The following is a 25,640-nucleotide window of genomic DNA, read 5'->3' as shown; positions in this document are numbered from 1 at the left end:
CAGCAAATACGGATTTCCAGATACGAAAATCATGTTCCGTACAAACGTATTTCTGCCGCGTGACGCGGGCACTGATCCATACGTTAGTCCAGTTGCGCTCTCATAGCTGGAAAATGAAAACAAAACCTTTGTTTTATATATACTTTTAATGCATATAAATTCACGCTTTTTTATTTGTTTTTTTTTTGTAAAGAATGGCTTTTTAACTACTGTAGCTCTGCCAAATGACTAAAAAGTTACTAGTATGATGGTGAAAACTGTACATGTCTATTCAAACCATCCTTCTGCAGTCTTATACCAAAAACGGAAATAAGGGTAGCATTAATAGCTAAAAATGTGGGAGAGTGTTGCTTTTGTGTGATTGTATTGTATTGCACTATGGAGCAATTAAGTGTTGATGTTAAATCAAGAGTAATTTACAAATACTTGGAAATGACAATAATTTTCAAGGGTTACAAATGAATTACTTAAAAACAACTGTATAAAATAATAAAACATATAATGATATAAACATATAAAATTAATTGTACGCAGCTTAAATGTAAAACAAAGTTACCTGAAAGAGAGAGAGAGAGAGAGAGAGAGAGAGAGAGAGAGAGACAGGGGAGGGTAAGACAGAGAAAGATAGGCCCCGAAGATAGCCTAATAGCAGTAGAGTTATAGATAGAGAGTCCAGGGCTGGAGAGGAGCAGAGCAGGTAAAGCGCAGAGCAGGAAAAAAGACGGAGCAAAGTTTACCACCTATTTTGTGTCTTTCTCGATCTTGTGACCAAAACCCAAATACTGAGACTGAGACTAATACTTAATGATTACAAACTGACTAATCAACATGAGACCACATCGTAAAACCCCCCAAAGTCCACACACTAGGCCCTATTCAGTATCACACCTATATCTATTCAGTATCTGCCTTTGGAGCCAGCATATCTGTTTTGTTGTGGACACCAAAATAGGACATCTCATCTTTAACCCATATATATGCTTTCATTATTTTTTTGTAAATGTTAAAAATAAAACACAAACTAAACAAAAAAAATTATAAACAAAAAAAGGTTATTCAATTCTTTAAAGGTGTTCATGTCTACTGCTTTAATAAACTTATGTTAAAAACCTACTAAAATGAGTTTTTATTTTTACATTTACATTAATCATGTTAATATTGATATGAATTCAATATTTTGTTCATTATCTATGGAATATCGTTTTTTTATCCGTCTTAAAAACATTAGGAGTCTTGTAATATATATGTCATCTTACATCGACTTTGAACAGGTCATGTGAGAGGAGGTGACACTGTTCGTTTGCTACATGGACACACAGATGAGTGTTTGACCATCCGTGCAGCCAAACACAAACCAGACCAGCACAGGTCAGAGAGGTCATCTTAACTATAGGACATAAATTAATGACATTTATTACATCATATTTCACCCTTCCCCCACTCTGTCTTCAGGTCTGTGCATTTTGAAGGAGGCTTGGTCTCTCTTCAGGCTCGATCTTTATGGAGGCTTGAGACATTACATGTTGTGTAGGTGTTTCAGTTGGTTGAAAGTGCACGTTTATTCCTTCTGCATTGGTCAGACTCTATTAGTGATTGTTTATTTGTAGATGGAGCGGTAGTCATATTCACTGGGGTCAACCGTTTCGTCTGCGTCACCTCACAACTGGATCATTCCTGGGACTGATCCACGATCAGGGACTACAGCTGGTGGAAAGAGACAGAGCTGATGTTAAATGTACAGCTTTCGCCTTTCGAGCCTCAAAGGTGTGATGATATCAGATGCATTAATAAAATAGCCAGATGAACAATAGTATTATGTATAATTAGTAATCATCCAGTTTTTGTGCGCTTTTGATGTTTAATACAAGTTTTTTTTTTAAATGTTGTATATTTATAGGAGGAGATCGCTGAGAGCTCAGATTATGTTAAGAGGAGAGATGGCATGGGCGCACCTGAGATTAAATATGGCGACTCTCTCTGCTTCATTCAGCATGTGGGCACAGGGCTTTGGCTCACATATCAGACCACTGACTCTAAGAGACAGAAGGAAAGCGTGTCGCAGAGACAGGTAAACAAACAGAGCGATTTATAGAATAATTTAAGGTCTTTAAATCATGATGATGAAGATGAAGAAGATTTGTTCTGTTCAAATATTTGTAGTTGGACAATGTTTGGTTTATAAAAGTCACCAGCATTTATCTATTCACAAATACAGTAAAGCAAGAACACTGGGGAATCTTTTTAGTTTAACATAACATTAACATAAATTAACATAAAACATTCTTTTGCATACATTTGAAATGCCATTTTTACTTTCAATACACTCTCTATCAACATTAAAGTTTTTAAATGTTCTCTACATATTTCTCATCTACAAATAAACGTCAAACTTAAAAACACATTTTAAAAAGGTAAAATGATATTGTCAAATTCAATAAAATGTTTATGATCATTATGAACAACAACAATTTTGCAGATATACAACAACAAAAATATATTTTGTACGCATAAAATTTGACTTGGGCGACGCAGTGGCGCAGTGGGTAGCACGTTCGCCTCACAGCAAGAAGGTCGCTGGGTCGCTGGTTCGATCCTCGGCTCAGTAGGCGTTTCTGTGTGGAGTTTGCATGTTCTCCCTGCGTTCGCATGGGTTTCCTCCGGGTACTCCGGTTTCCCCCACAGTCCAAAAACATGTGGTACAGGTGAATTGGGTAGGCTAAATTGTCCGTAGTATGAGTGTGTGTGTGTGTGTCTGTGTGGATGTTTCCCAGAGATGGGTTGCGGCTGGAAGGGCATCCGCTGCATAAAAAACTTGCTGGATAAGTTGCTGGTTCATTCCGCTGTGGCGACCCCAGATTTATAAATGGACTAAGCCGACAAGAAAATGAATGAAAATTTGACTTTGGCATGCTAAAATTACTTCATTTAGATTTGGTGTTATGTCCACATACCTCCTTATTCATTTAACTTCTTGTGTGTTGTATGTCAGGGGTTTCCAAACTTTTCAGCCCACTACCCCAACAAATGCCAATGACTGGCGACCCCACTATTTTTGGAGGTGGTTATAATCATACAAAAGTTGCACACAATGGCTCACACACACCCACACACCAATACTCCTATATAAACACAAACATACTGACAACACAGTTTTTTTATGATCAAATTTTAATATTAACTTCACCTAATGACACTGGTAAACACAATGATTGGGTTACATCCAAAGTCTTTTCTTGGTTTAATTTTGAAGACCGTCACTCTGAGATCATCCTCCCTGTTCAGTCGTGGCCTGTTTTTATTTTAAATGTACGTTAATGCCATAAAGGTGTCAGAAAGCTTAGGCTGGTGCCATAAAATCAATCTGCTGCTACTGATGCTGTTGCTGTGTCGTTGATCTGTTGATCTAACATAAAAACCCCAGAGGTTGCAATGCAATGGAAAAAAAAAAATCGTAAGGCTGAATGATTTTAATTTGCATGTTGTATTTTTAATGTAACTATTTTTATGTTTTGAAGGGATTATCCTACAGTTATGGATTAACAATGGTAATTTTAAAAGTTGATTCAAATTTATTTGATTTTTGAAAAATCACCAAGTGACCCCATCCCATTGTCATGAGACCCTCACTTTTGGCAACCACTGTTGAATATGACCTTGCTCAATGAGCATGAGCAAATGGGTTATGGTTTCATAATGTCGAATTGCAATTAGTTTTTATTTTACATGACTTTTCACGGTTCAACACTCAAGATTTACCACATTTTTCTCTAGCCACACCAAAAATAAATGCATAAAAATTAAATAATTCTTAGCCCAATATAACTGTAAGCAAAAGAAAGCAGGTGAAAAACAGCATGTGTATTAATGAAAGGATGATTAAGTGCACACAGTTAGTTTTAGGCCCATTGATAATCTGTTCAAAGAATGGTAAAGCGAAAGCAGCCACTGCTGCATTAAAAAGATATTTTCCAATGCCTGTTTTAAAGCTGTTTTAAGCTTTGGAGGAATAAAACATGAAAACTGCATAAAATAGCATTCCCAGTAATTGTGACAGTTACAAATGGTGACATTTTGCAACTAAACATTCTCTTTTGAATACCTCTGTTTACTTTGTTCACACTACAATGTGAGAACCACATATTCAAATTTATCCACTTAGAAGAGCATTTTTAAGAAGTTCAGTGGTCACAAGACAAAACTGTCTCATTGTGGATGGAAGGCCAAAATTGATATTTTAATGATTATTTATTTATTAATGTAAACAGCCTTAGTTAATGCTTTCTGTCTGAAATAAATCCTGCTTCAAAGGCATGATATTGTCTTTGTCACAGGCTGTTCTTCAAGCAGAAGGTCACATGGATGATGGCATCACTCTGTCCCGCTCTCAGAGGGAGGAGTCACAAGCTGCGTGTCTCATTCGAAGCTCAGTCCTTCTCTTCTCACAATTCATTAGGTAAATGTAGAAAACAATGCATTAGTAGAAGACCATCAAAATGTTTAAAGGTACATCATGTAGAGTACGTCACATAAAAAACAGATTCTTTTAAACCCTCCTAAACAAAAATGTCTTTTTTGATTCATGTCTTATGACCCAGTCAGTACACTCCTCAGAATGATTTGGGAAAGAGTGATTGGGGTGGATATTTTACATGGAAGATGGTTTGGTCTCTAGCCATTGAGCTCTCAGTCTGGCATAGGGCAGGAGCTGTTCACAAGGCTTCTACACAGAATACACATTAGACAACATTTAGGACATTAACACAATGCTATTCACGAATCTCTCTTTCCTTCAATGTAAATCCAATATAGGACATTATATTCATTGTACATGGGAGTTTCATGTGATCCAGACCTACTGGTTTAGAATTATAGCTAATTTAAACAGCATCTTAAGTCTAGTCTTTGATATGGACCCTCTGTCACTTCTACTGGGTTTTAGCAACAAGCATATACAACAATAAACACTATTTGTTCTGCCTATTAACTTTCGTTCTCAGGAAGAACTTTTTTAACGTCATGGATCAGTGATAAACCCCCTTCCATAAAAGGATGGCATGTGATTATTAGTGAAACTATTTTTCTGGAACTTCCAACAGGTCTCATTCACTCCACAACTGACAATTTTATTCACATTTGGACTCCATATCTGGAAAGTATAAATGCCTCTGTGTGTGATATTTTATATTTGGAATGACATAATGTATACAGGGGTATCCATTTGTCTTCTTTTTCCCCAAATTTTTTTCTGTTGGTCCTGCTGTTTTGCTTGTGGTGAAATGCTCTATGGATATTACCATTCGTACACTTTTGTTTCAGGAATTTCATGTTAATGTGTAGTTTTGGTTCATGTTTGTTAAAGAGCCCATATTATACATGAAATAAGGCCATATCTTGGTTGTAAGGGTCTCCAACAACAGTCTAATATGCATGCAAGGTCAAAAAACACTTTCATGGTCTTATAATCTGCATTTATTTTTACCTAATTATCCCAGCGACTCCCGTATAATTCGTCCAGTGATTCATTTGTTCCCAAACCCCTCCTTAGCGCGAAGCTAATCTGCGCTGATTGGACCAATGACAGTCTGTTGTGATTGGTCGACTGCCTTCAGTCAGAGAGTGAAATGCCAAACAGCTAATCAGCAATATAAAAGTAATCACAGTTCATACACGCTCGATAGTGTAGGCGTGGATTTTAGCTGCCAGTGGGTCAATGTAAATACAGACTATGGACTTGAAAATACAGACGACTAACTATTTTATTGAGCAAAAACTCCAAAAACAGTTGAGGAGATCTCCTAGCTTCTCACTCTGCTCTTTTCACAGACACACACACACACATATTGCACACACACACACACTTAACCCTGCTCCGGACGACACCGCGCGCGCGCACACACACACACACACACACACACACACACACCTCCGGACGACAGCGCGCACACACGCACACACAGACACACACACTACTCCTCGCCCACGGAGCTCCGTTAACAAAGCAGCACGCGTCGCGTTTTTAACGTGACTTTGCACGCGATAAGAGAATATAGCCAGTTAACCTGATACAGTACACGCGGTTACAAGTAACAAATCACAACTAAATACATTTGCAAGCTAGAGTCAACGAGGCAACTTTAGGCAAGTTTATTTATATAGCACATTTCATACACAATGGCAATTCAAAGTGCTTTACATAAACAAGAATAAAAGAAACAAGTAAAAAAATAAATAAAAATAAAAACAAATAATAAAAATGCATAAAAACAAAACAAAACATAAAAACAGGTAAAATGTGATATAAAAGAATGAAGAAGAAGAGAAAAACATGATAGTGCAATCTGTCGGACGCAGCACAGTGCTCATTCAGTAAAGGCACAGCTAAACAGATGTGTTTTCAGTCTTGATTTGAATGTGCCTAATGTTGGAGCACATCTGATCATTTCTGGAAGCTGATTCCAGCAGCGAGGGGCGTAGTGGCTAAAAGCCGATTCACCCTGCTTTGACTGAACTCTTGGAACTTCTAGTTTATATGATCCTAAAGATCTGAGTGATCTGTTAGGTTTGTATTGAGTGAGCATATCTGTGATGTATTTAGGTCCTAGGCCATTTAGTGATTTATAGACCAGTAATAATACTTTAAAATCTATTCTGAATGTAACTGGCAGCCAGTGTAAAGACCTGAGGACAGGTGTGATGTGCTCTGATTTTCTGGTTCTGGTTAGAATTCTGGCTGCAGTGTTCTGGATGAGCTGCAACTGTCTGACTGTCTTTTTAGGAAGGCCAGTGAGGAGTCCATTACAGTAATCCACCCTGCTGCTGATAAAAGCATGAACAAGTTTTTCTAAATCTTCACTAGAAACAAAGCATCTGATTCTTGCTATGTTTTTGAGATGATAGTATGCTGATTTACTGACTGCTTTGACATGACTGTTGAAACTCAGATCTGACTCCAGAGTCACACCAAGATTCTTGACCTTATTTTTTGTCGTTTGACCTTTAGTGTCAAGGTACGCATTTACCTTGAGAACCTCATCTTTGTTTCCAAACACAATAATTTCAGTTTTCTCTTTGTTTAACTGAAGAAAGTTTTGGCACATCCAATTGCTCATTTCATCAATGCATTGGCAGAGGGTGTCAATGGGGCTGTAGTCATTAGGCAGTAAGGCTAGGTAGATCTGAGTGTCATCAGCATAGCTGTGGTAGGAGATTTGGTTCTTTCTCATTATTTGGCTTAGAGGGAGCATGTAAAGGTTGAACAGGAGAGGTGCAAGAATCGAGCCTTGTGGGACTCCACACGTCATGGGTGTCCACCTCGACCTATGGTCACCTATACTGACATGGTAACCTCTACCTTCTAGGTAAGATCTAAACCATTTGAGGACCGTGCCAGATAGCCCGACCCAGTTTTCCAGCCTATCCAGAAGTATGCTGTGATCGACAGTGTCAAATGCAGCACTGAGATCCAACAATACCAGCACTGTTATTTTACCTGAATCTGTATTTAGGCGTATATCATTGATTATCTTTATAAGAGCGCTCTCTGTACTGTGATGTGCTCTGAACCCCGATTGAAAATTGTCTAAACACCCCCTGAAGTTTAAGAACTTGTTAACCTGGTTAAAAACAACTTTTTCAATGATTTTGCCAATGAAAGGGAGATTTGAGATTGGCCTGTAATTGCTCAATAGGGTGTTATCCAGGTTGCTCTTCTTCAAGAGGGGTTTAACAACTGCAGTTTTAAGTGAGGTTGGAAAAACCCCTGATAGAAGTGAAGCATTTACCACTTTTAGAAGATCCATTTCTAAACATGTAAACACCGTTTTGAAGAATGATGTGGGGAGCGTGTCAAGACTGCAGGTTGATGTTTTCATAACTTGCACAGTCTCTTCTAAGATTTTGCTGTTAATTGCCATGAAATCAGACATAGTGTCTGATTTCTTAAGTTGTGGTTGAGCTTGTTTGATATCGACACAACTTGGTTGATTGGATGAGCTGATTGCCTTTCTGATATTATTAATCTTATCAGTGAAGAAATGAGCAAACTCATTACATTTGCTTTCAGAGAGGAGCTCACTGGGAATCTGACTGGGGGGGTTTGTGAGTCTCTCTATCGTTGCAAAGAGTGTACGAGCATTATTTAAGTTGCTGTTTATAAGGCTTGAAAAGAAAGTCTGTCTAGCAGTGTTTAGTTCCATATTAAAGGCATGAAGACTGTCTTTATAGATGTTATAATGGACTACTAGTTTCGTTTTTCTCCACATACGCTCAGCTTTTCTGCACTGTCTTTTCATCATTTGTACTTTCGGTGACCTTGTCCAAGATCCCTTTTGCCTGCCAGTCATCTTCTTGACTTTAACAGGAGCGATGTCATTTATGACATTCTCAATTTTCGAATTGAATAAATCAAGGAGAGAATCAACAGAATCTGCAGATATACTTGGTGCTAGTGATATGGCCTTCATAAACTGCTCACTAGTGTTCTCATTTATGCATCTCTTTCTGACAGAGACTGATCTGTCTTTAATAGCTGGAGTGATCAATATATCAAAAAAGATACAGAAATGATCAGATAGTGCCACATCCTTAACAACAGTTGATGAAATGTGTAAACCCTTAGTTATAAGTAGATCAAGAGTGTGTCCACGATTGTGTGTGGGTCCTTGAACATGCTGAGTCAGATCAAAAGTGTTAAAAACAGTCATCAGTTCTTTTACAGCATTGATTTCTGGATTATCAATGTGAATATTAAAATCCCCAGCAATACTAAAATAATCAAATTCAGAGGTTACTATTGATAACAGCTCTGTAAAATCCTCAATAAAAGCTGGAGAATATTTTGGAGGTCTGTAGATAATGATTAGTAAGATGCGTGGAGCACCTTTTAGTGCTATACTCAGATATTCAAAAGACAGATAGTCACCAAATGACACTTGTTTACATTCATACACATCTTTAAACAGGGCAGCGATGCCTCCACCTCTCCTATTAGCTCTGCAAACACTCAAAAAGTCAAAGTTTAAAGGAGCTGCTTCATTCAGAACTGCTGCGCTACAACTGTCATCTAGCCAAGTTTCAGTTAAAAGCATAAAATCAAGGCAATTTGTGTTGATAAAATCATTGACTAAAAGAGACTTATTGTTGAGCGATCTGATGTTTAAAAGCGCTAACTTAACAGTTTTAGCTGTTTTTTCTATAGTAGTCTCAGATCTACATTTAATAGACACCAGATTTGAATGATTTGCTAAACGGCCTGATGAAGTCTTTGGTTTTCTGTCACTTAACACAACACATATCTGCTTAGAGAAAGCTACAGACACACTGGGTTCCTGCTTGTTCTGAAAACATTTGATAAAGACACTGTTATCTAAGCAGGTCCCCGACACACATCACAGAGAGCTCTTGTGTTCACCAGCTGAAGATGGGGCGTTGTTGTTTGGGCCCTGGCGGTGTGATCGGAGGGCTCTTCCAGGTGGGCTCATAGGTGGTTGTGGAGCAGGCCGCTTTTTGGTTGGTAACTGGGGGCTTGCGGCAATGGAGTGTGAAAGTTTAGTTCCAGCATATACCAGTTCCTCCATCTTTTTTGAAAAACCCAAGAGTGGTGAACATTGTGACAATGAGAACGTGTCCGGTGACAGAGGCTGTGCATCTGGAGATTCTGTCTGCAGAAATATGTTTTCCTGAGGATCATTTTTGAGTGACGAGACTTGATGCTGTTCTGATGCGTCACAGTCTGCCTGTGTTGAGCAGAGGGCAACTGATAGTGTCTCTATCAACATTGGGTGTTTTGGCTGCGTGGCATTATCACTGTCCTTGGGTGATTCGTCAGCCACAAGTCCACTCAGGAGCTGATTTGAAGTCCTGTGGTCATCCGAACATTTGCTAGGTGTGTGTTTGCAATTCAGTTCAGTGGCATACACAGCTGATGGATGATTGAGGGAGAAAAAAATATTGTCCTTTAGCACCTTTGCACCAAGTTTGTTTGGATGAAGGCCATCTGATGTAAACAGCTGTCTTTGGTTCCAGAAGAGATTGAAGTTGTCGATGAAATTCAGTCCTTTCTTGTTACATGTTTTCTGTAGCCATACATTTAGACCAAGAAGCCGTGAAAACATATTTGTCCCTCTTGCAGGGAGTGGTCCACTTATGAACGCCTGAACCTTCAATCTTTCAGCTGTTTCCAAGAGCTCACAGAAATCTTTCTTGAGTAGTTCTGACTGTTCTTTCCGAATATCATTCTTCCCCACATGGATGATAATCCGTTTTGCCGTCTTGTGCTTTTTCAGAATTTCCTCAAGCTCTTTGTTTACATCAGAAACTGTTGCATGAGGAAAGCAGTATGTCATTGTAGATCTGCTCCTGAAATTCTTGATTATTGAATCTCCTACGACTAGTGTTCTTATCTCAGGTGTGATCGGAGCAGAATGCCGCTGTCTAGTCGGCCTTGAGCCTCTGTTCCATGCAGAATTAGTTGCTGAATCATGCGATCTCTGTCTGACTACATTTGGGGATTCTTCACCCATATTACTCAAAACTTCATATCTGTTCTGAAGCTGTATTTGAGTCCGAGCTGTATTTGGGGTAGAAGACGCTAATGCGGCAGCGTATGATCTGACCCCTCGAGTACCCTTTGGTCTCGCACCTTGTTTATGCCAATGCTCATTTTCAACAGTTCTTTTCTGTTTTTCTGTGCTCAAAACAGTAGCAGGAACAGATTTATGGGACTCACCGGCTGTGTGCTGAGAGAATCCACAATGAAGCTGAAGTTCTGGTCGGATCGCAAGCAACTTCGTTTCAAGAACTGCAATCTTTTGTAGAAGTTTGTGGCAGTTTGTACAGCAGTGAGAATCTGAATTAATCCGATCCAGAGGCATTTTCACAGTCGTGTCTTCCCGTCTCCGGAATGTAAGCAGCTGATAGCTGGTAGCAGGAGGATTGTTTAGACGGTAATTCCTTTCTTGTTAGTAAAGCTATATTCCAGAAAGTTTGTAGAATCGATGCTGATCTTCAAGCCGTGTTGTTTGAGCACTGTGCTGATAGGCTCAAGTTAAAATTAGGGTATAAGATACAAAAGCAAGAGTGCGAAGAGCGGAGCAGTGGGCAAAGACGTCCGAACAGTAGCAAAGCAGGAAGTGCAATTAATCGCACGTACTTACACTTGAGAAATGGAGGAAGAAAAATCCATCCTGAAGTCCATCAGTAAGTTACTCTTTACTGATCCTTCCTTTACCAAACGCTGATGAAGTATACTTTGTAGCATGTAGTTTCCAGAAGTTTCCAACTGCTTGGCTATAATGCTGAGGTTTCATCTTTGGGTAGAGACTCAATATATCCATCTGCAGTGTGACTTCAATCGACCGCATGTTTGTGTGTGTGTGTGTGTTTGTGGGTGTGTGTGTGTATCTGGGTTTCTGCGTCAGAGGGCGGGGCCTCAGGTTTGAAATCTCCCGGGTTTGCGCGTGCACGTGAATAACTTGGTTTCATTCGTACGTCATGGCGAAACACCTAATGAATCGGTATCAAGGCGACTCGTTTGAAGCACTATGAGTCGACTCTTTTATAGATGAATCAACAGTTTTAAACACTGTACACTAACAGATTTAAGCCTTAGCTGGATACTTCACTTCACTTAGAGCTGTGTTACACACTACATGGAGGGGAATTTTCAAAAACCCATAATATGGGCTCTTTAAAATAAAAGCAAATGAAAAAGATTTTCACAGACATCTTAGGAAGTAAGGGAAAGTAAGGTTCTCATATTTTATGATAATGCTTATACTTTTATAAGGCCTAACATGTTCAAAGAATTATATTTTATCATTTCTTTTTCATTTTTGCTTTTTTAAAGCAGACTAGATGATGTCACCCAGAAAGAAAACATCACCAATTTCAATCTTCCGATTGAGATGATCCGTCTAACCCTCCAAGATTTGCTTGGTTATTTTCATTGTCCTGAAAAGGGGCAAGACCACAAGATCAGGCAGGGAGACATTGGAGCGCTGAAGAACAGACAAAATCTCTTTCAAGATGAGGTAATAACCTCAAAACAAAAAAAAAAACTCACATATCAAGCCAAATGCCACATTAGTATTTTCATTATTTCTTTAATTATTTTCTTTATAATGATTTTTATTCCTTGTGGTTGTTTAAGGGTATAATCCTTCTAGTGCTGGACTGCATTGACCACCTGCATGTGTACAACAGTGCAGCTCATTTTGCTGAGGCTGTTGGAAAAGAGGCAGGAGAGTGTTGGGAAGGGGTCTTGAATGCTTTTTATGAGCTGTTAGGTATAGGATGATTTGTGTTTCTTTACATAATTATATAATAATATAATATTATATATAATTATATAATAATAATAATATACAAATAGTTTTGCTCTAACTGACATACTTCTCACAGCTGCTCTTATCCGGGGTAATCGGAATAATTGTGCCCAGTTTTCTGGCTCTTTGGACTGGCTGGTCAGCAGGCTGGAGAGGCTAGAGGCTTCCTCTGGTAAATGTCCTACAGGATTATTTCTTTCATGATGTGAACTCAAAAGCTGATTTGAATTTTCTCTTGTTACCTATTTTATTTGTTTGATTGTTTTTTAGGAATATTGGAAGTGTTACACTGCGTGTTGGTAGAAAGTCCTGAAGCTTTGAATGTTATTAAGGAAAGTCACATAAGAACTATCATCTCGCTTCTGGACAAACATGGAAGAAACCATAAGGTAAACATTTACTGTACCTTTTTAAAAATTTGCCATCTGTTTTGGTTTCTTTCAAAAAAATTTTAAAAGTATTTTACTATATGCCTACCAATAGATTTATTTGGTCAAAGGACAGCATAACTGTAATATCTTAAATATTATAATGGATATTGCTGAAAGAACACAATTTTTGAGTTTATTTGGGACAACTTGTTTTATGTTAAATCCACTTACATTTGTAAAAAAACTAGTAAGTTAACTTACAGTAATTCAGTCATGTTATTTCAACACAAATTAATGGCGTGGAAGCCAGCATTTTTTACAATGTTTATATCATTTAAGGGCTTGCTGACTTCATTTTTGAACAGACCTTTGATTGTGATCAGTATTGTTTAGATTTGACAACTTTCAGCATGTGTTTGTGTGTTGATTTCATTTGCAGATATTAGACGTGTTGTGTTCACTCTGTGTGTGTCATGGGATGGCTGTCCGCTCTAATCAGCATTTGATTTGTGACACACTGCTGCCTGAAAGAGACCTGCTGCTGCAGACAAGACTGATTAACCAAGTTTCCAGGTGACCTGTTATCAAAACACCCAACAATTTATAACTCCTACATCACAAAATAATGATTACACCTAACAACTGGTTTAGTTTGTTATTATATAGATTATGAGTATAATAAATAAAAAAAACATGTTGGTTGTCTGTTTAGTGTACGTCCAAACATCTTTCTGTGTACAAGAGATGACAGCGCCCAGTACAAAAAGTGGTATTATGAGGTTGTAGTTGAGAAAGCGGAGCCGTTTGTGACAGCAGAGCCTACTCATCTGCGAGTGGGATGGGCCAGCACTGAAGGGTACCGTCCTTCACCCACTGGGGGTCACGACTGGGGATCTAACGGTGTTGGAGATGACCTCTGCTCTTATGGCTTTGATGGACTCCAGCTTTGGACAGGTATCAGGTTTTTTTTTCACTAAGCACCTCTAATAACATTCAGAAGGTATGTTAAAATATATAATTATATATATATATTTAGGAGGTGTAGGTCGCCGAGTTAGCTCACCCAATCAGCACTTGCTAAGGGAAGATGATGTCATTAGTTGTTGCCTTGACCTCAGTGCAACCTGCATCTCCTTCCGGGTCAATGGACAGCCAGTTCAAGGCATGCTAGAGAACTTCTGCGTGGATGGACTGCTGTTTCCAGTGGTCAGCTTCTCAGCTGGAGTGCAGTGAGTTACCTTCAGATATATTTTGATTTAGCAAGTTGATTTTTGCAAGTGCTGTTGTTTGGTTTGATGACCAGATTTCTGATTTACACAACGGGACCTTTTCTAGTTCAGTGGTCAAAATATGCATTTTAATATTTTACTTATGGTTATGATTGTGTTAAGAAAATGAGGACTATCCATTTTGTATTTTTTATTGTTAACTAAAACTTCCTGTTGGGGACAAAAACCAAGATACATTTGGTTACCTTACTGACTCTCTTAATCTTTCCTCAAGAATCAGTCGATTCCTTGGCTATCAGGAGTCACCACAGTGGAACGAACCACTAATGTCTCTGGCATATGATTACAGAGCATTTTCTATTTAATTATGAGATTTAAATAATGCATTTTGGTTACATTATAAGCACAATTTTGATGGTCACTATAAGCACACTTTTTGATGTACCAAAAATAGTTTCAGAAGATTTACAATAAAGAAATGTGAAAAATACTTACGTTACATCATATATCATTAAAAATAATAAGAATCTGTTAATTTTTTTAATTAAAAACTGTGGCCTAATGTTATTTATTTAAATGAATAACAAACTGGCCAGCACATTCAAGTCCTCAGTCAGAATTTGGACATTTAAATGATAAAAATTTCAAACATAACATTAATAATAGTAATATTAATAATGTAGAGTGTTAAGATTTTTCTAGCCTTGTAAAAAATTGTAATAAATTTTAATATGGGCCGCTTTTGATGCTTCACACCTTTTTATTGGTCCTTTTTTGCTTCAAGAATAAGGTCAAAGGTTTAGAATAAAAGTTACTTATAAAATACTTTCTTTATTTAAAAAACAATACAGTAGCGGAAGATGATGTCACTTACATCAGCATGTATGTTTTCTTGCACAGCTGGATGTTGGACTCATAAAAAATATGCTTGCATTGGCCAAAACGGATTAGCTGAAATCACAACGAAGTGACAGCCAACAGAGGATTCTGCTTGGTCTTAAAACCTTTTTCAATAGTTTTTTTTCAGTATTTATGATGGCATAGCAGTAAAATTAAGACAAATGAGCTCATCTGTGGGACAAATTCTGGACCTTTGTCAGTGAGGGATGGGTCTTTCAAAAAGGTCTAGCCCCCCCCCCCCCCCCCCCCCCCCCAAAATAATTATTGTGAAAAGTGCTATACAAATTAACTTGAAACTTGAACTTATGAGGAGAACTTCACACAGAAATGCCACCTGGTCCAGCAGGAACTCGAACCAGGAGCATTCTTGATTTTAGCCAACCGTGCTAACAACTTAGCCACCGAGCTACCATAATGTTTCCCACAAATAGATAAAAAAAATCCAAATTCAATCTTACTAAATCAATATTTTGACCTGCATATCCTAAAATAGATGGCTGGTTTTATTTTCCATCAGGGTGCGCATGCTGTTTGGAGGTCGACAGGGGGAGTTCAGGTTTCTTCCTCCTGCTGGATTCTCTCCATGTGCTGAAGCTCTTCTCCCCAAAACACGCTGCAAGCTGGAGCTGTGTCACGAACTCACTCGTAATCACACTGAAACCCAGCGTGACCTCTTAGGCCCTGTGGTACCTATTAACCCAGTGACCTTCACACCCGTTCCTGTGGATTCCAGCCAGGTACTCATTCAATTTTAATTACGCTGTGATTAATTTAAATGTAGCATCAGTGCAGTACAGTTGTTTAAAGAAATCTGTTTTACATCAACTTTTCTGACTTTTCTCTCACATCTGTTCTCAACTCTTTATCTATTCAGGTTGAATATCCTCCACAGCTGGAGCAGATCAGAGAACGATTAGCTGAAAATCTTCATGAGCTCTGGCTTATTGACAAAATAGAGCAGGGCTGGACCTACGGACCTGTGAGTATCAGAGGGAGTTTTTACACTTGAATTGTTTGTTGTTTTGTTTCAGAATCCTTCGTGTTTGGGTCATTTAAACATAAATGAATTACTTTAGAGCAGTTGGTTCTAGTGAAAAGAAACTCGGACCCAAAGCATCAATCAAACCAAGTTGTTTTATAATTCATAATGACTATAGCTGATCTATTTCCAAGGTTTGACATATTGTGCATTCAGAGATGACAACAGATCAGTTTTGTCATTCTACTCTGGCCTTTGGCTTTAACAAGTTGTTTACACCTACAGAACTGCTCAATCAATATTTATTCTTTCTTTAGACCATTCTCTGGTATCCCTAGAGATAAACATCCCAGTAGATTTACAGTATTTCTGAAATATTCAGACCAGCCTGTCTGGCACCAACAACCTCGCCACATTCAAAATCACTTGACATTTTTATCCCATATGTCTTACACGAATACATTTAGATACACTTTGAAATGTTCTCTTGACAAAATGAACTGATACAAGAGGAAAATAAAGAATTATGCATTTAAGTACTTGATCTGCATGTCTGAAAATGCCCTTACTTAACATCCATTAAGTAGCCTAATTTGTTCTGGAGTATATTGAAAAGTGCATTGCTTTTTCTAGGTTAAAGATGAAGGTAAAAAAGTACATTCATGCCTAGTTGAGTTCTCCAAACTCCCAGATCAAGAGCGAATCCACAGCCTTCAGTCATCTGAGGACATTCTGAGGTATAAATCATTTTACTGTAAGTAATAAACCATTAATAAGCTGCCGATTTTAATCATGCTTGTCTTTGTGTCATTGAAGAACTCTTCTGGCTTTTGGGGTTCATATTGGACTCTCTGATGAACATGCCGAAGAGAATGTCAAATATGTTCGCCTTTCAAATAAGTAAACATTTTTATTACTGTTAATACAAAAATACACAACTGTACATTAAAAATTGTTGCTAAAGTGTTTAATGAATTCATATTACATCACATGTTCAGGTATGAGCTATGGAATGGATATAAACCAGCCCCTGTGGATCAGTCCCGGGTTGTGCTAACAGATGCTCAGGGAGAGCTGGTGGAATATCTGGCTGAAAATGAACACAACATCTGGGCCAGAGAGCGCATCAGGCAGGGCTGGAGCTATGGCCCACAGCAGGTGAATATTAAAGCAATGCCAGTTGTGTGAACATAAAAAGACTGCTGACTTTCTATGTGTGCTTTTAGAAAGTTGTATAGCTCAATCTAACAAGGCATTACTGATCATGCATGTGTTTTGTTTGTTGTTACGAGTATCCAAAACACATCTGTAATAGCTCCACTTTCTTCTGCAAACGAGGTGGGAGCAGCAGCTCATTTACATTTAAAGAAACACACACACATACACAAATTGTGTTTCTTTGTCTTATTCCACCTAAAGCAGACTCATTCCAGGGACACCTGAGGCTTTTATTGCATCTTGCGAATGGGGTATAACAGCACCTCTTCAGAACAAACAATAAATGTGAACTTTATGATCACTGGAATGCAAAAATTGCATGGAATGGCAAAATTGTCCATGTGACCATCTGTAGCACTTGCAGATTGCATTTACTCCAACTTCAATATGTTTTCTTTTTTTGTCTCTTTGTGTTTGAGGGATGTTTAATAGGTTTAAATGTACAATATATGTCTATGTTTTAGGATGTAAAGTTTAAGAGAAGTACCCAACTAGTGCCATTTTATCTGCTGGATGAGAGGTACAAACAGGCTGGTAGAGATGCCATGAGAGATGCACTGGGCACCCTTCTTGGGTTTGGATACACTGTGGAACCGCTGGAGAAAGAGCATGGTGGGAAAATGATCCCTTTTTACAGTATAGTCTTAAGAAGGCACATTTGGACAACTGATTACATTTCAAAATTAAACCAAGTTTACTTTACTCACTAAGGCATTTTAAATGTAATCTTACTTTCAGCAAAATGCTACAATTAAATTATGTGGAGTCAGTAAGAATTTTTTTTTATTGTAATATGTTGGTCAAATTTGCAGTAAAGGCTTCTTAAATAATTTTAAACCAAACTAAAATATTTTAAATAGGGATGCACAATGTATCGGCGGCCATATCATTATCGGCCAATAAATGCTATTGTTAAGGTTATCGTTATCAGTCCAATGTCAAAAATAGGCCGATATATTTAATTTATATTTTTATAAATATAAATTTATAATTTATATTTTATTTAATTTATATTTACATGTGTTCAAAATAATCTGAAACGCCAAATAGGACGAATTTATGCCACATTTCGCTCGTAAGGTGGCTCTGAACGGTCAAAACATAAAACGCCTTTTCGGATGTTCTATATTTCTACATTTTTACATTACTGTAACACGTTGTATTCGTGTTTCTTCGCCATGGGAAAAAAGGAAATTATTTATTTTTGGCATGCTATAAAATCATGAATATAGGTCTATATAATCACCTTCCAATTTTGAAATTATAGCTTTTTTGCTTTAAGTAGGCTATTCAGTTCATAATATCAGGTGAAACTTTTATGAAACTTTAAAAATAAAATCAGTTGTTCACTGTATATAAAAAAAAAACATTTAAAATTTTTTATTTGAGTATCGGCTAAAGTATATCAGCTATCGGCCTCCAAATCTTAAGAGTTATCGGTTATCGATATTGACACTAATGACTTGAATGTTAGCAAATGATAAATATGTTTGTTTTTCTCCCCCCCATAGCTTCAAGTAGTAGTGTCAAGTCTGTGGGTGCAGAGAGATTTCGTATTTTCCGTCTGGAGCAGCTCTTTGCGGTGCATTCTGGTAAATGGTACTTTGAGTTTGAGGCTGTAACTGATGGAGAGATGAGAGTAGGCTGGGCTCGACCTGGATGTAAACCTGATGTGGATCTCGGGTCAGATGATCAGGCCTTCGTGTTTGATGGCTCCAAGGTATTGCAATTAATATATCAAAGCAAATTGTATTAAAATCGTATACTATTAAGTATGAGTTTACAGTACAAAAAATATATGTAATGTAATATACGATTGTTTATGTTTTAGGGGCAGTGGTGGCATGGTGGGGCAGAGCGATTGGGTGGCTGCTGGAAGAGAGGGGATGTTATTGGATGTTTGCTGGATCTGACAACTGACACTATGATGATCACTCTTAATGGAGAGCTACTGCTAAACAGTCATGGTTCTGAATTTGCTGTGAAAGACTTAATTAAATCTGATGGTGAGCTGTCTGTGATGGTTTCCATTTTATTTCAGCCAATACTGCTATGTATTCATCTTTCATCGTCTTCTCTTTGAATCCTAGGTTTTCTGCCTGTTTGTAGTATAGGTATTAATCAGGTGGGTCGTCTGAATTTGGGTTGCCAGATTGAGTCACTGAAATTTTTCAATGTTTGTGGCCTACAAGAGGGATATCAGCCTTTTGGTCTGAACATGAGTAAAGATCTACCACTGTGGATGAGCTGGAGAGCGCCTTTGTTCATTCCTATACAAGATAACCATCCTAACATACAGGTTAGTTCATTTGTAGATAAAAGGAGAAGATTGATAATGAAACACTTGTTTTTACTTTATTTTATATTGAAAATATGTCTTGGAAAAACATACAGTTATTAGCCCCCTGTTTATTTTTTCCCCGTTTTCTGTTTAATAGAGAAGATTTTTTCAACACATTTCTAAACATAATAGTTTTAATAACTTATCTCTATTAACAGTTTTGCTATATCTTTGCTATGATGACAGCACATAATATTTGACTAGATATTTTTCAAGACACTTCTATACAGCTTACAGTGACATTTAAAGGCTTAACTTGGTTATTTAGGTTAACTAGGCAGGTTAAGGTAATTAGGCAAGTTATTGTATAATTATGGTTTGTTCTGAAGACTATTGAAAAAAAATTGCCTAAAGGGGCTAATGATTTTTTCCTTAAATTGTGTTTAAAAAATAACTGCTTTTATTCTAGTCGAAATAAAACAAATAAAAAATATTATCAGACATTCTGTAAAAATGTCCTTGCTCTGTTAAACATCATTTGGGAAATATTTAAAAAAGAGAAAAAATTCAAAGGGGGGCTAATAATTCTGACTTCAACTGTAAATAGTTGGATTTTATTTACAATTACTCTTGGAGACAAATATATAAATTATATGTTTTTTTTATCTGATATATTAATCTGATTATGATATATTTGTAACTAACAAGACATATGCAAATATTATATTATAAAAAATTAAATGTCCTGAACACAAATACACAATATTGGTAAAAATGTTTTGCTTCAAATAGATATACGTCACATATTTGGTTAAATAAAGTGTTAAAAATAACCGGTGTTCACATTTTTAAATCATTTATTACATAATATTGATATCCTCTGTTTAGAGCAAACCACCACTGTGTTACCGATTGTTTTGGAGCGTCCTCAAAAATTTCATGGTTTCTTAATATTTTCAATACTTCAAATTTCTACTCAGGTGCTCCGCGTTGATGGAACCGTCAACAACACCCCATGTCTAAAAGTAACTAAGAGGGTTTTTGGACATGAAGAAAGAGGCTCAGGCAGCGTTGGATTTTACCGTCTCAGTATGCCGATAGAGTGTGCGCAGGTTTTCTGCGGTCCTGGTGACGCTTCTGTGCCTACCAGCAGTGCTGCGATCTGTCATCTCAGAGATCCAGAGGACGGTGAAGTCGATTCTGACTTTGAGCTGCTAATGAAAGCTCACAGATATGCAGGATCCAGAGATGAACTCAATAATCACAAAGACCACAGTCAGGAGAAGCCATCCAGACTCAAACAGAGGTGAATTAAAGAAACAGTTTACTTAAAAATCAACATTTACTCAAGTAGTTACAAACATTTATGAGTTTCTGTTGACTTCCATAGTTGGAAATATATAAGTTAATAGCTACTATTTTCCAACATTCTTCAGATTACCTTCCTTTGTGTTTAACAGAAAAAAACAATAATTAAAATATGTTTGGAAAATGTAGAGTATTCATTTTCATTTCTGGGTGAACTAACCCTTTGATATAATGTCCTCTTGTACAACTTTGCCTCTTGAAACCCAATACGCCAGCTATTGACTGGAACTTTCTTTATTATTTATGTACTTGATTTTTTGGCTGTAGGTTTATGCTGAAGAAGAAACAGGAGTTAAACACCAGCCACTCATCAGCACGTCTTCTGGAGGAAGTTCTAGCTATTGAGAAAAATGAAGAAAACCGCCTTGTTCGTTGCACTACGGTAAGCAATAATTTGCTTCTTATTGACCTGTTTTTTGCTAGATCACTGCATGAAAGGTTTGATAAGGGCAGTACTGAGTTTGAGTAGGTTTGTCATTATTTAGTCTCTCTCGTTGCAGTATTATTACTCTGTGAGAATCCCCTTCAGTCAGGAGCCCTCTTGTGTTTGGGTGGGCTGGGTGACCTCTAAATTCAGCCACCATGATGTGAGCTTTGACCTAGACAGCATTTGCACCGTTACAGTCACTCTTGGGGATGAATGGGGCAAAGTTCATGAGAGGTAAGACTTACGTATGCTTTGTCTGTGTGTGAAAAAGTGTCACGGGCACACAAATATATACACAATTTATTTATTTATTAATTTATTGTATTATCAAATAATTTTGGTAAGTAATGTGCTGGGGCGACATGGTGGCTCAGTAGGTAGAACTGTTAAACTGTAAAAAAAATGCGTGGTTTATGTATATATTATTTTTAATTCTTTATTTTTTAATATTCAAAATAAAGTTGAATTAAATATATATTGAAATTATGCACACAATAAACAGAGTTTATTTGTTTTTATTTATTTGTAATTTTCTGAGGTATATGAATGTTTTTATTTATTTTTCTTTATTTGTAATTTTATGAGGTAAATGTATGTGCTTATTTATTTTTATTTATTTGTAATTATTTATAATTATTATTTATTTAATTTGTAGTTATGACATTTACAAATAATGTTCTGAAATAAAAAGTCAAAAAATGTCACACCACAGTCGACACACATAAATATGTACCATACTGTGCTATTACATTTCAACAATATATGATGTAAACCTAAAAATGTATATGCAGACATAAAATAGATATGTTATTCTAAATCTATCATTTGTATTATTTCAAATAAAGTTGAATTAAATTCTAAACATCAGATGAAAAACGTTGCACTGTTAACTAACTAAAATTAATATTTATGTGGGAAATTCAAAGAATAAAGTTGCAATATAAGAAAATATTTCCCCCATAAACTAATAAAATTGTCATAAAACAGAATAAAAATGTTCAAATATTCTACACATGCTCTAAATAATGATATGTATGTAATTGGTTCTTGTAAATGAACTGTGTGCTGTTAGTGTGAAGCGGAGCAGCTGTTACATGGTTTGTGCAGCAGAGGGCAGTAGTTTATCCCACAGTCGCAGCAGCAATGGACTGGAGATTGGATGTCTGGTCGACACAGCCACAGGCCTTCTGACATTTACTGCAAACGGCAAGGAGATCACAACATACTACCAGGTAAACATTCAGTTGACTCTGAAGTGGAGACGCTGATGGTCAGATATTTATTTCATATATATTTTTGCACCATTAAGGTTATTTACTGTTGTTATTTATTGGTGTGATAACATAATCAGTACATAATAAAAATTCATGGAAAAGATCATGGTTTTAGCCTTAACGTTACACAAACAATTTTTATACATAGATATTTTATTTGATAAAATTCTCCTCATTCGTTTTCCTTGTTTAGACATTTATGTTACTTTATTTCAACTTCAGCAAAGTCTCTTCATCTGTAGGTGGAACCAGGCACCAAGCTTTTCCCTGCGGTATTTGCTAAAGCCACCAGTTCTAATGTCTTCCAGTTTGAGCTCGGCTGTATCAAGGTAAACCCAACACATCAGTTTTGTTCTTTATGGCTAGACCAAATAAATCTCCAAAACGTGCTTTTTTCAGCCCAATGGCTGTCCTTGTAAACTTGCAAAAAATACATTCAGCTGCCAGAAATGCTCAGGCATTAATAAATAAAAAATTAGAAAGAACTATATATCTTTCTTTAAAAAGGACTCCATTTTGGCTGAGCAAAAGCACAGAGGTACAGATCATAATCAAAACAAGACTTTTCTTGCGCACTTATATACTCCATCTTGGCATCTACAGTACAAATATGATGCAAAAATATAGATTTAATACACAAATAATGCACAAATACAATTAATAAAAGTGATTTTATACACATAGAAAGTGTATTAAATGTTGTATTTCAAGTAACTTGAAATGTAAAAAAATGTACCGTTGTCATACAGCGTAACAAATTTATTCAAAAATAAACATCAACATTATTGTTAACAACATACTTTTTAAATTAATACTCATTCATTCATTCATTCATTCATTCATTCATTTATTCATCCATCCATTCATTTTCTTTTCACTTATTCACTTTATTAATCCGGGGTCGCCACAGTGTAATGAACCGCCAACTTATCCAGCACGTTTTAAGCAGCGGATGCCCTTCCAGCCGCAACCCATCTCCTGGAAACATCAACACACACACTCATTCACACTCATACACCACGGACAATTTAGCCTACCCAATTCACCTGTACCTCATGTCTTTGGACTGTGGGTGAAACCGGAGCACCCGGAGGAATTAAATTAATATAAGTAAAATAATAATTGATTGTAATACAAATGAATATAAACATATTGGTGAAAAATAAGTGCAACTTAAAGTGGTTGAAAGATAGTGGTTTAATGTACAGATTAAAACTGATAGTTATTTTGGTATTTTAGGGTTGCACTGATCTTCTTTAGAGTTCTAACATGGCGTCATTAAATTTTTTGTTTTTAAATATACCTGACAACATTGTTGACATATCAATTATTGTTACACTGCATGTCATTTTAGTGGATGTCTTCTTCTGATATAATGGAAACATGGCCTGCACATAAATGCAACATCAAATGAATTGAGCTTTTGTTCTATATTTCATATATCATATTTGCTGCAGTCTGAAAATTTGTACTGTCACCCCCACAGAATGTGATGCCATTATCAGCGGGAGTTTTTCGGAGTGAGAGAAGAAATGCGAATCCTCAGTGTCCTCCTAGACTGTGTGTTCAGCACCTAACACATACACGGTGGACTCGAGTACCAGATCACACACAGTCTGTGGAAATGAGCCGTCTGGAGGAGAGATATGGCTGGAGAGCTCAATGTTCTCACATCCAGCAGATCATGACGCTGTACATTCCTGAAGAGAGCAGGTCAGAGGTCGCATGATGCTCACAGTGTATACATTTCTCAACATTTAATGGATCTAGAACAAAATTTTGATTTATCAGTTAAATTCTAGATATGTTGTTTAACAATATGAAATTTTGATGCATTTTTAATTTTGAATTAGTTTTCTAATACTTATCTTTAACCACGATTAATAAAATAGATTTTGTTTGATGTTTAGTGTTTTTCCCCTATAACCTTTGTTTTCCCTTATTTGACATTTGTCTTAGTTTTGACTCTTTAATCTAATTTTCCCTAAATCTGCTGTTTAAAAATACAAATTGATAAAATTTGTTTTTGGAATTTAGATGTGTGTAATAATAAAAAGTTCTACAAAGGTTAGAATTGCAGACACATGACATTTAATAAAATGGGATTTCATAATTTTCTAAATAAAAAAATGTATATGTCACAGCAACAAAATAGGTTTTATGGTGTATTTTAAAATTTATAATTTTGATTTTTTAAATATATTTAATATTTAAACCATAAAAACAAAACTGAAATGTTTTAAGGCTTATTCATCGAATTTGTAATTAACAGCAAATAAACAGCAGTTTTATTTTTTTGTTTCAAAAATGACTGTCTGCTTTAGATTTTGCTGAATTGTGAAACTATTTTTAGTCATTTAAATCACAATTAGTATTGTAAGAAAAAATGTTGAACACTTTACAATAAGACTCTTATAATGTTAATTAATATATCTACTGAAATGAATTGAGAATGAAAATTATTGCACATCATTTATTAATAATAATTAACATTTCCTAATGCATTATTAAAATCCTAAACTGTGCTTCTTAACATTAGTAATGCACTCTAAGTTAACAAGAACAAAAATGATCAAATTTAATTTCATTTTCTAATGAATATGAATAAATACTGTATTAAATGTATTGTTCATTTTTTGTTAATGTTAGTAAATACATTGATATTGACAAATTAAGCCTTATGTTAATGTGTTAGCAAAAAATGGTCTTTGCGTGTTATAAAATAGTATTTTCAAATCACAGTGTTTTTTTTTCCAATAATCTTTATTTTATTTTCTTCCTGACCCTTGCACTTTGGTCTTTTTAGTACAATCATTTGCTCATGCATTGTAATGTTTCCAGGTAATTCCCCCATGAACTAAAATTAGGAAATAAATATAACTGTCACGATCACCACCGATCTAGACCTTGCGGATTCCTGGAAAGCATCACGCGGACTACAAATCTGCCCCTACAAATCCCATCATTCCCCGCACTCACACACCTGTGCCAGATCCCCCTTGATTGTAAACACATAACTGAAGCTTGTGCGGACTGATTACCCAGACTATAAACACAGCTCACACACATCTTTGCTGAGTCCTGTTGAACTGAAAGTGAGCATTGCATTTCCTTGTCTTGCTTTGCCTGCCGTGGTTTTTGACCTTTGTTTTGTTTATTGTTTGGGTAATCAGTTCTCACAAGTTTCAGCTGTGTGTTTGCAATCAAGAGGAATCTAGGACAGGTGTGTGAGAATAGGGAATAAAAGAATTTGTAGTTTATTTCAGTGGC

At 36.5% G+C, this 25,640-nt stretch overlaps 1 protein-coding gene across 1 annotated transcript in view; it reads left to right on the top strand.

Annotated features, from left to right (window-relative positions):
• The window catches only part of ryr2b (ryanodine receptor 2b (cardiac)), a 119,809-nt gene that overhangs the window by 9,712 nt on the left and 84,457 nt on the right, over positions 1-25,640 (top strand). Inside the window, exons 8-34 of the mRNA NM_001442678.1 lie at positions 1,272-1,368; positions 1,453-1,527; positions 1,608-1,764; positions 1,898-2,068; positions 4,332-4,453; positions 11,846-12,029; positions 12,149-12,284; positions 12,400-12,495; positions 12,594-12,712; positions 13,134-13,267; positions 13,407-13,648; positions 13,731-13,923; positions 15,341-15,560; positions 15,698-15,802; positions 16,436-16,539; positions 16,619-16,702; positions 16,801-16,960; positions 17,485-17,632; positions 18,532-18,740; positions 18,852-19,026; positions 19,111-19,319; positions 20,282-20,607; positions 20,937-21,051; positions 21,170-21,330; positions 22,169-22,328; positions 22,613-22,699; positions 23,857-24,083. Of these exons, the coding sequence (NP_001429607.1) occupies positions 1,272-1,368; positions 1,453-1,527; positions 1,608-1,764; positions 1,898-2,068; positions 4,332-4,453; positions 11,846-12,029; positions 12,149-12,284; positions 12,400-12,495; positions 12,594-12,712; positions 13,134-13,267; positions 13,407-13,648; positions 13,731-13,923; positions 15,341-15,560; positions 15,698-15,802; positions 16,436-16,539; positions 16,619-16,702; positions 16,801-16,960; positions 17,485-17,632; positions 18,532-18,740; positions 18,852-19,026; positions 19,111-19,319; positions 20,282-20,607; positions 20,937-21,051; positions 21,170-21,330; positions 22,169-22,328; positions 22,613-22,699; positions 23,857-24,083 (4,216 nt within the window). The remainder of the gene's footprint in view (positions 1-1,271; positions 1,369-1,452; positions 1,528-1,607; positions 1,765-1,897; positions 2,069-4,331; positions 4,454-11,845; positions 12,030-12,148; positions 12,285-12,399; positions 12,496-12,593; positions 12,713-13,133; positions 13,268-13,406; positions 13,649-13,730; positions 13,924-15,340; positions 15,561-15,697; positions 15,803-16,435; positions 16,540-16,618; positions 16,703-16,800; positions 16,961-17,484; positions 17,633-18,531; positions 18,741-18,851; positions 19,027-19,110; positions 19,320-20,281; positions 20,608-20,936; positions 21,052-21,169; positions 21,331-22,168; positions 22,329-22,612; positions 22,700-23,856; positions 24,084-25,640) is intronic.

This window comes from Danio rerio, chromosome 17, assembly GCF_052040795.2.
Source record: "Danio rerio strain M-AB ecotype USA chromosome 17, GRCz13ab, whole genome shotgun sequence".
Classification (NCBI taxonomy): Eukaryota; Metazoa; Chordata; class Actinopteri; order Cypriniformes; family Danionidae; genus Danio; species Danio rerio.
Note: the sequence above shows the minus strand (reverse complement) of the source record. Positions and strands in the feature narration are given on the sequence as shown.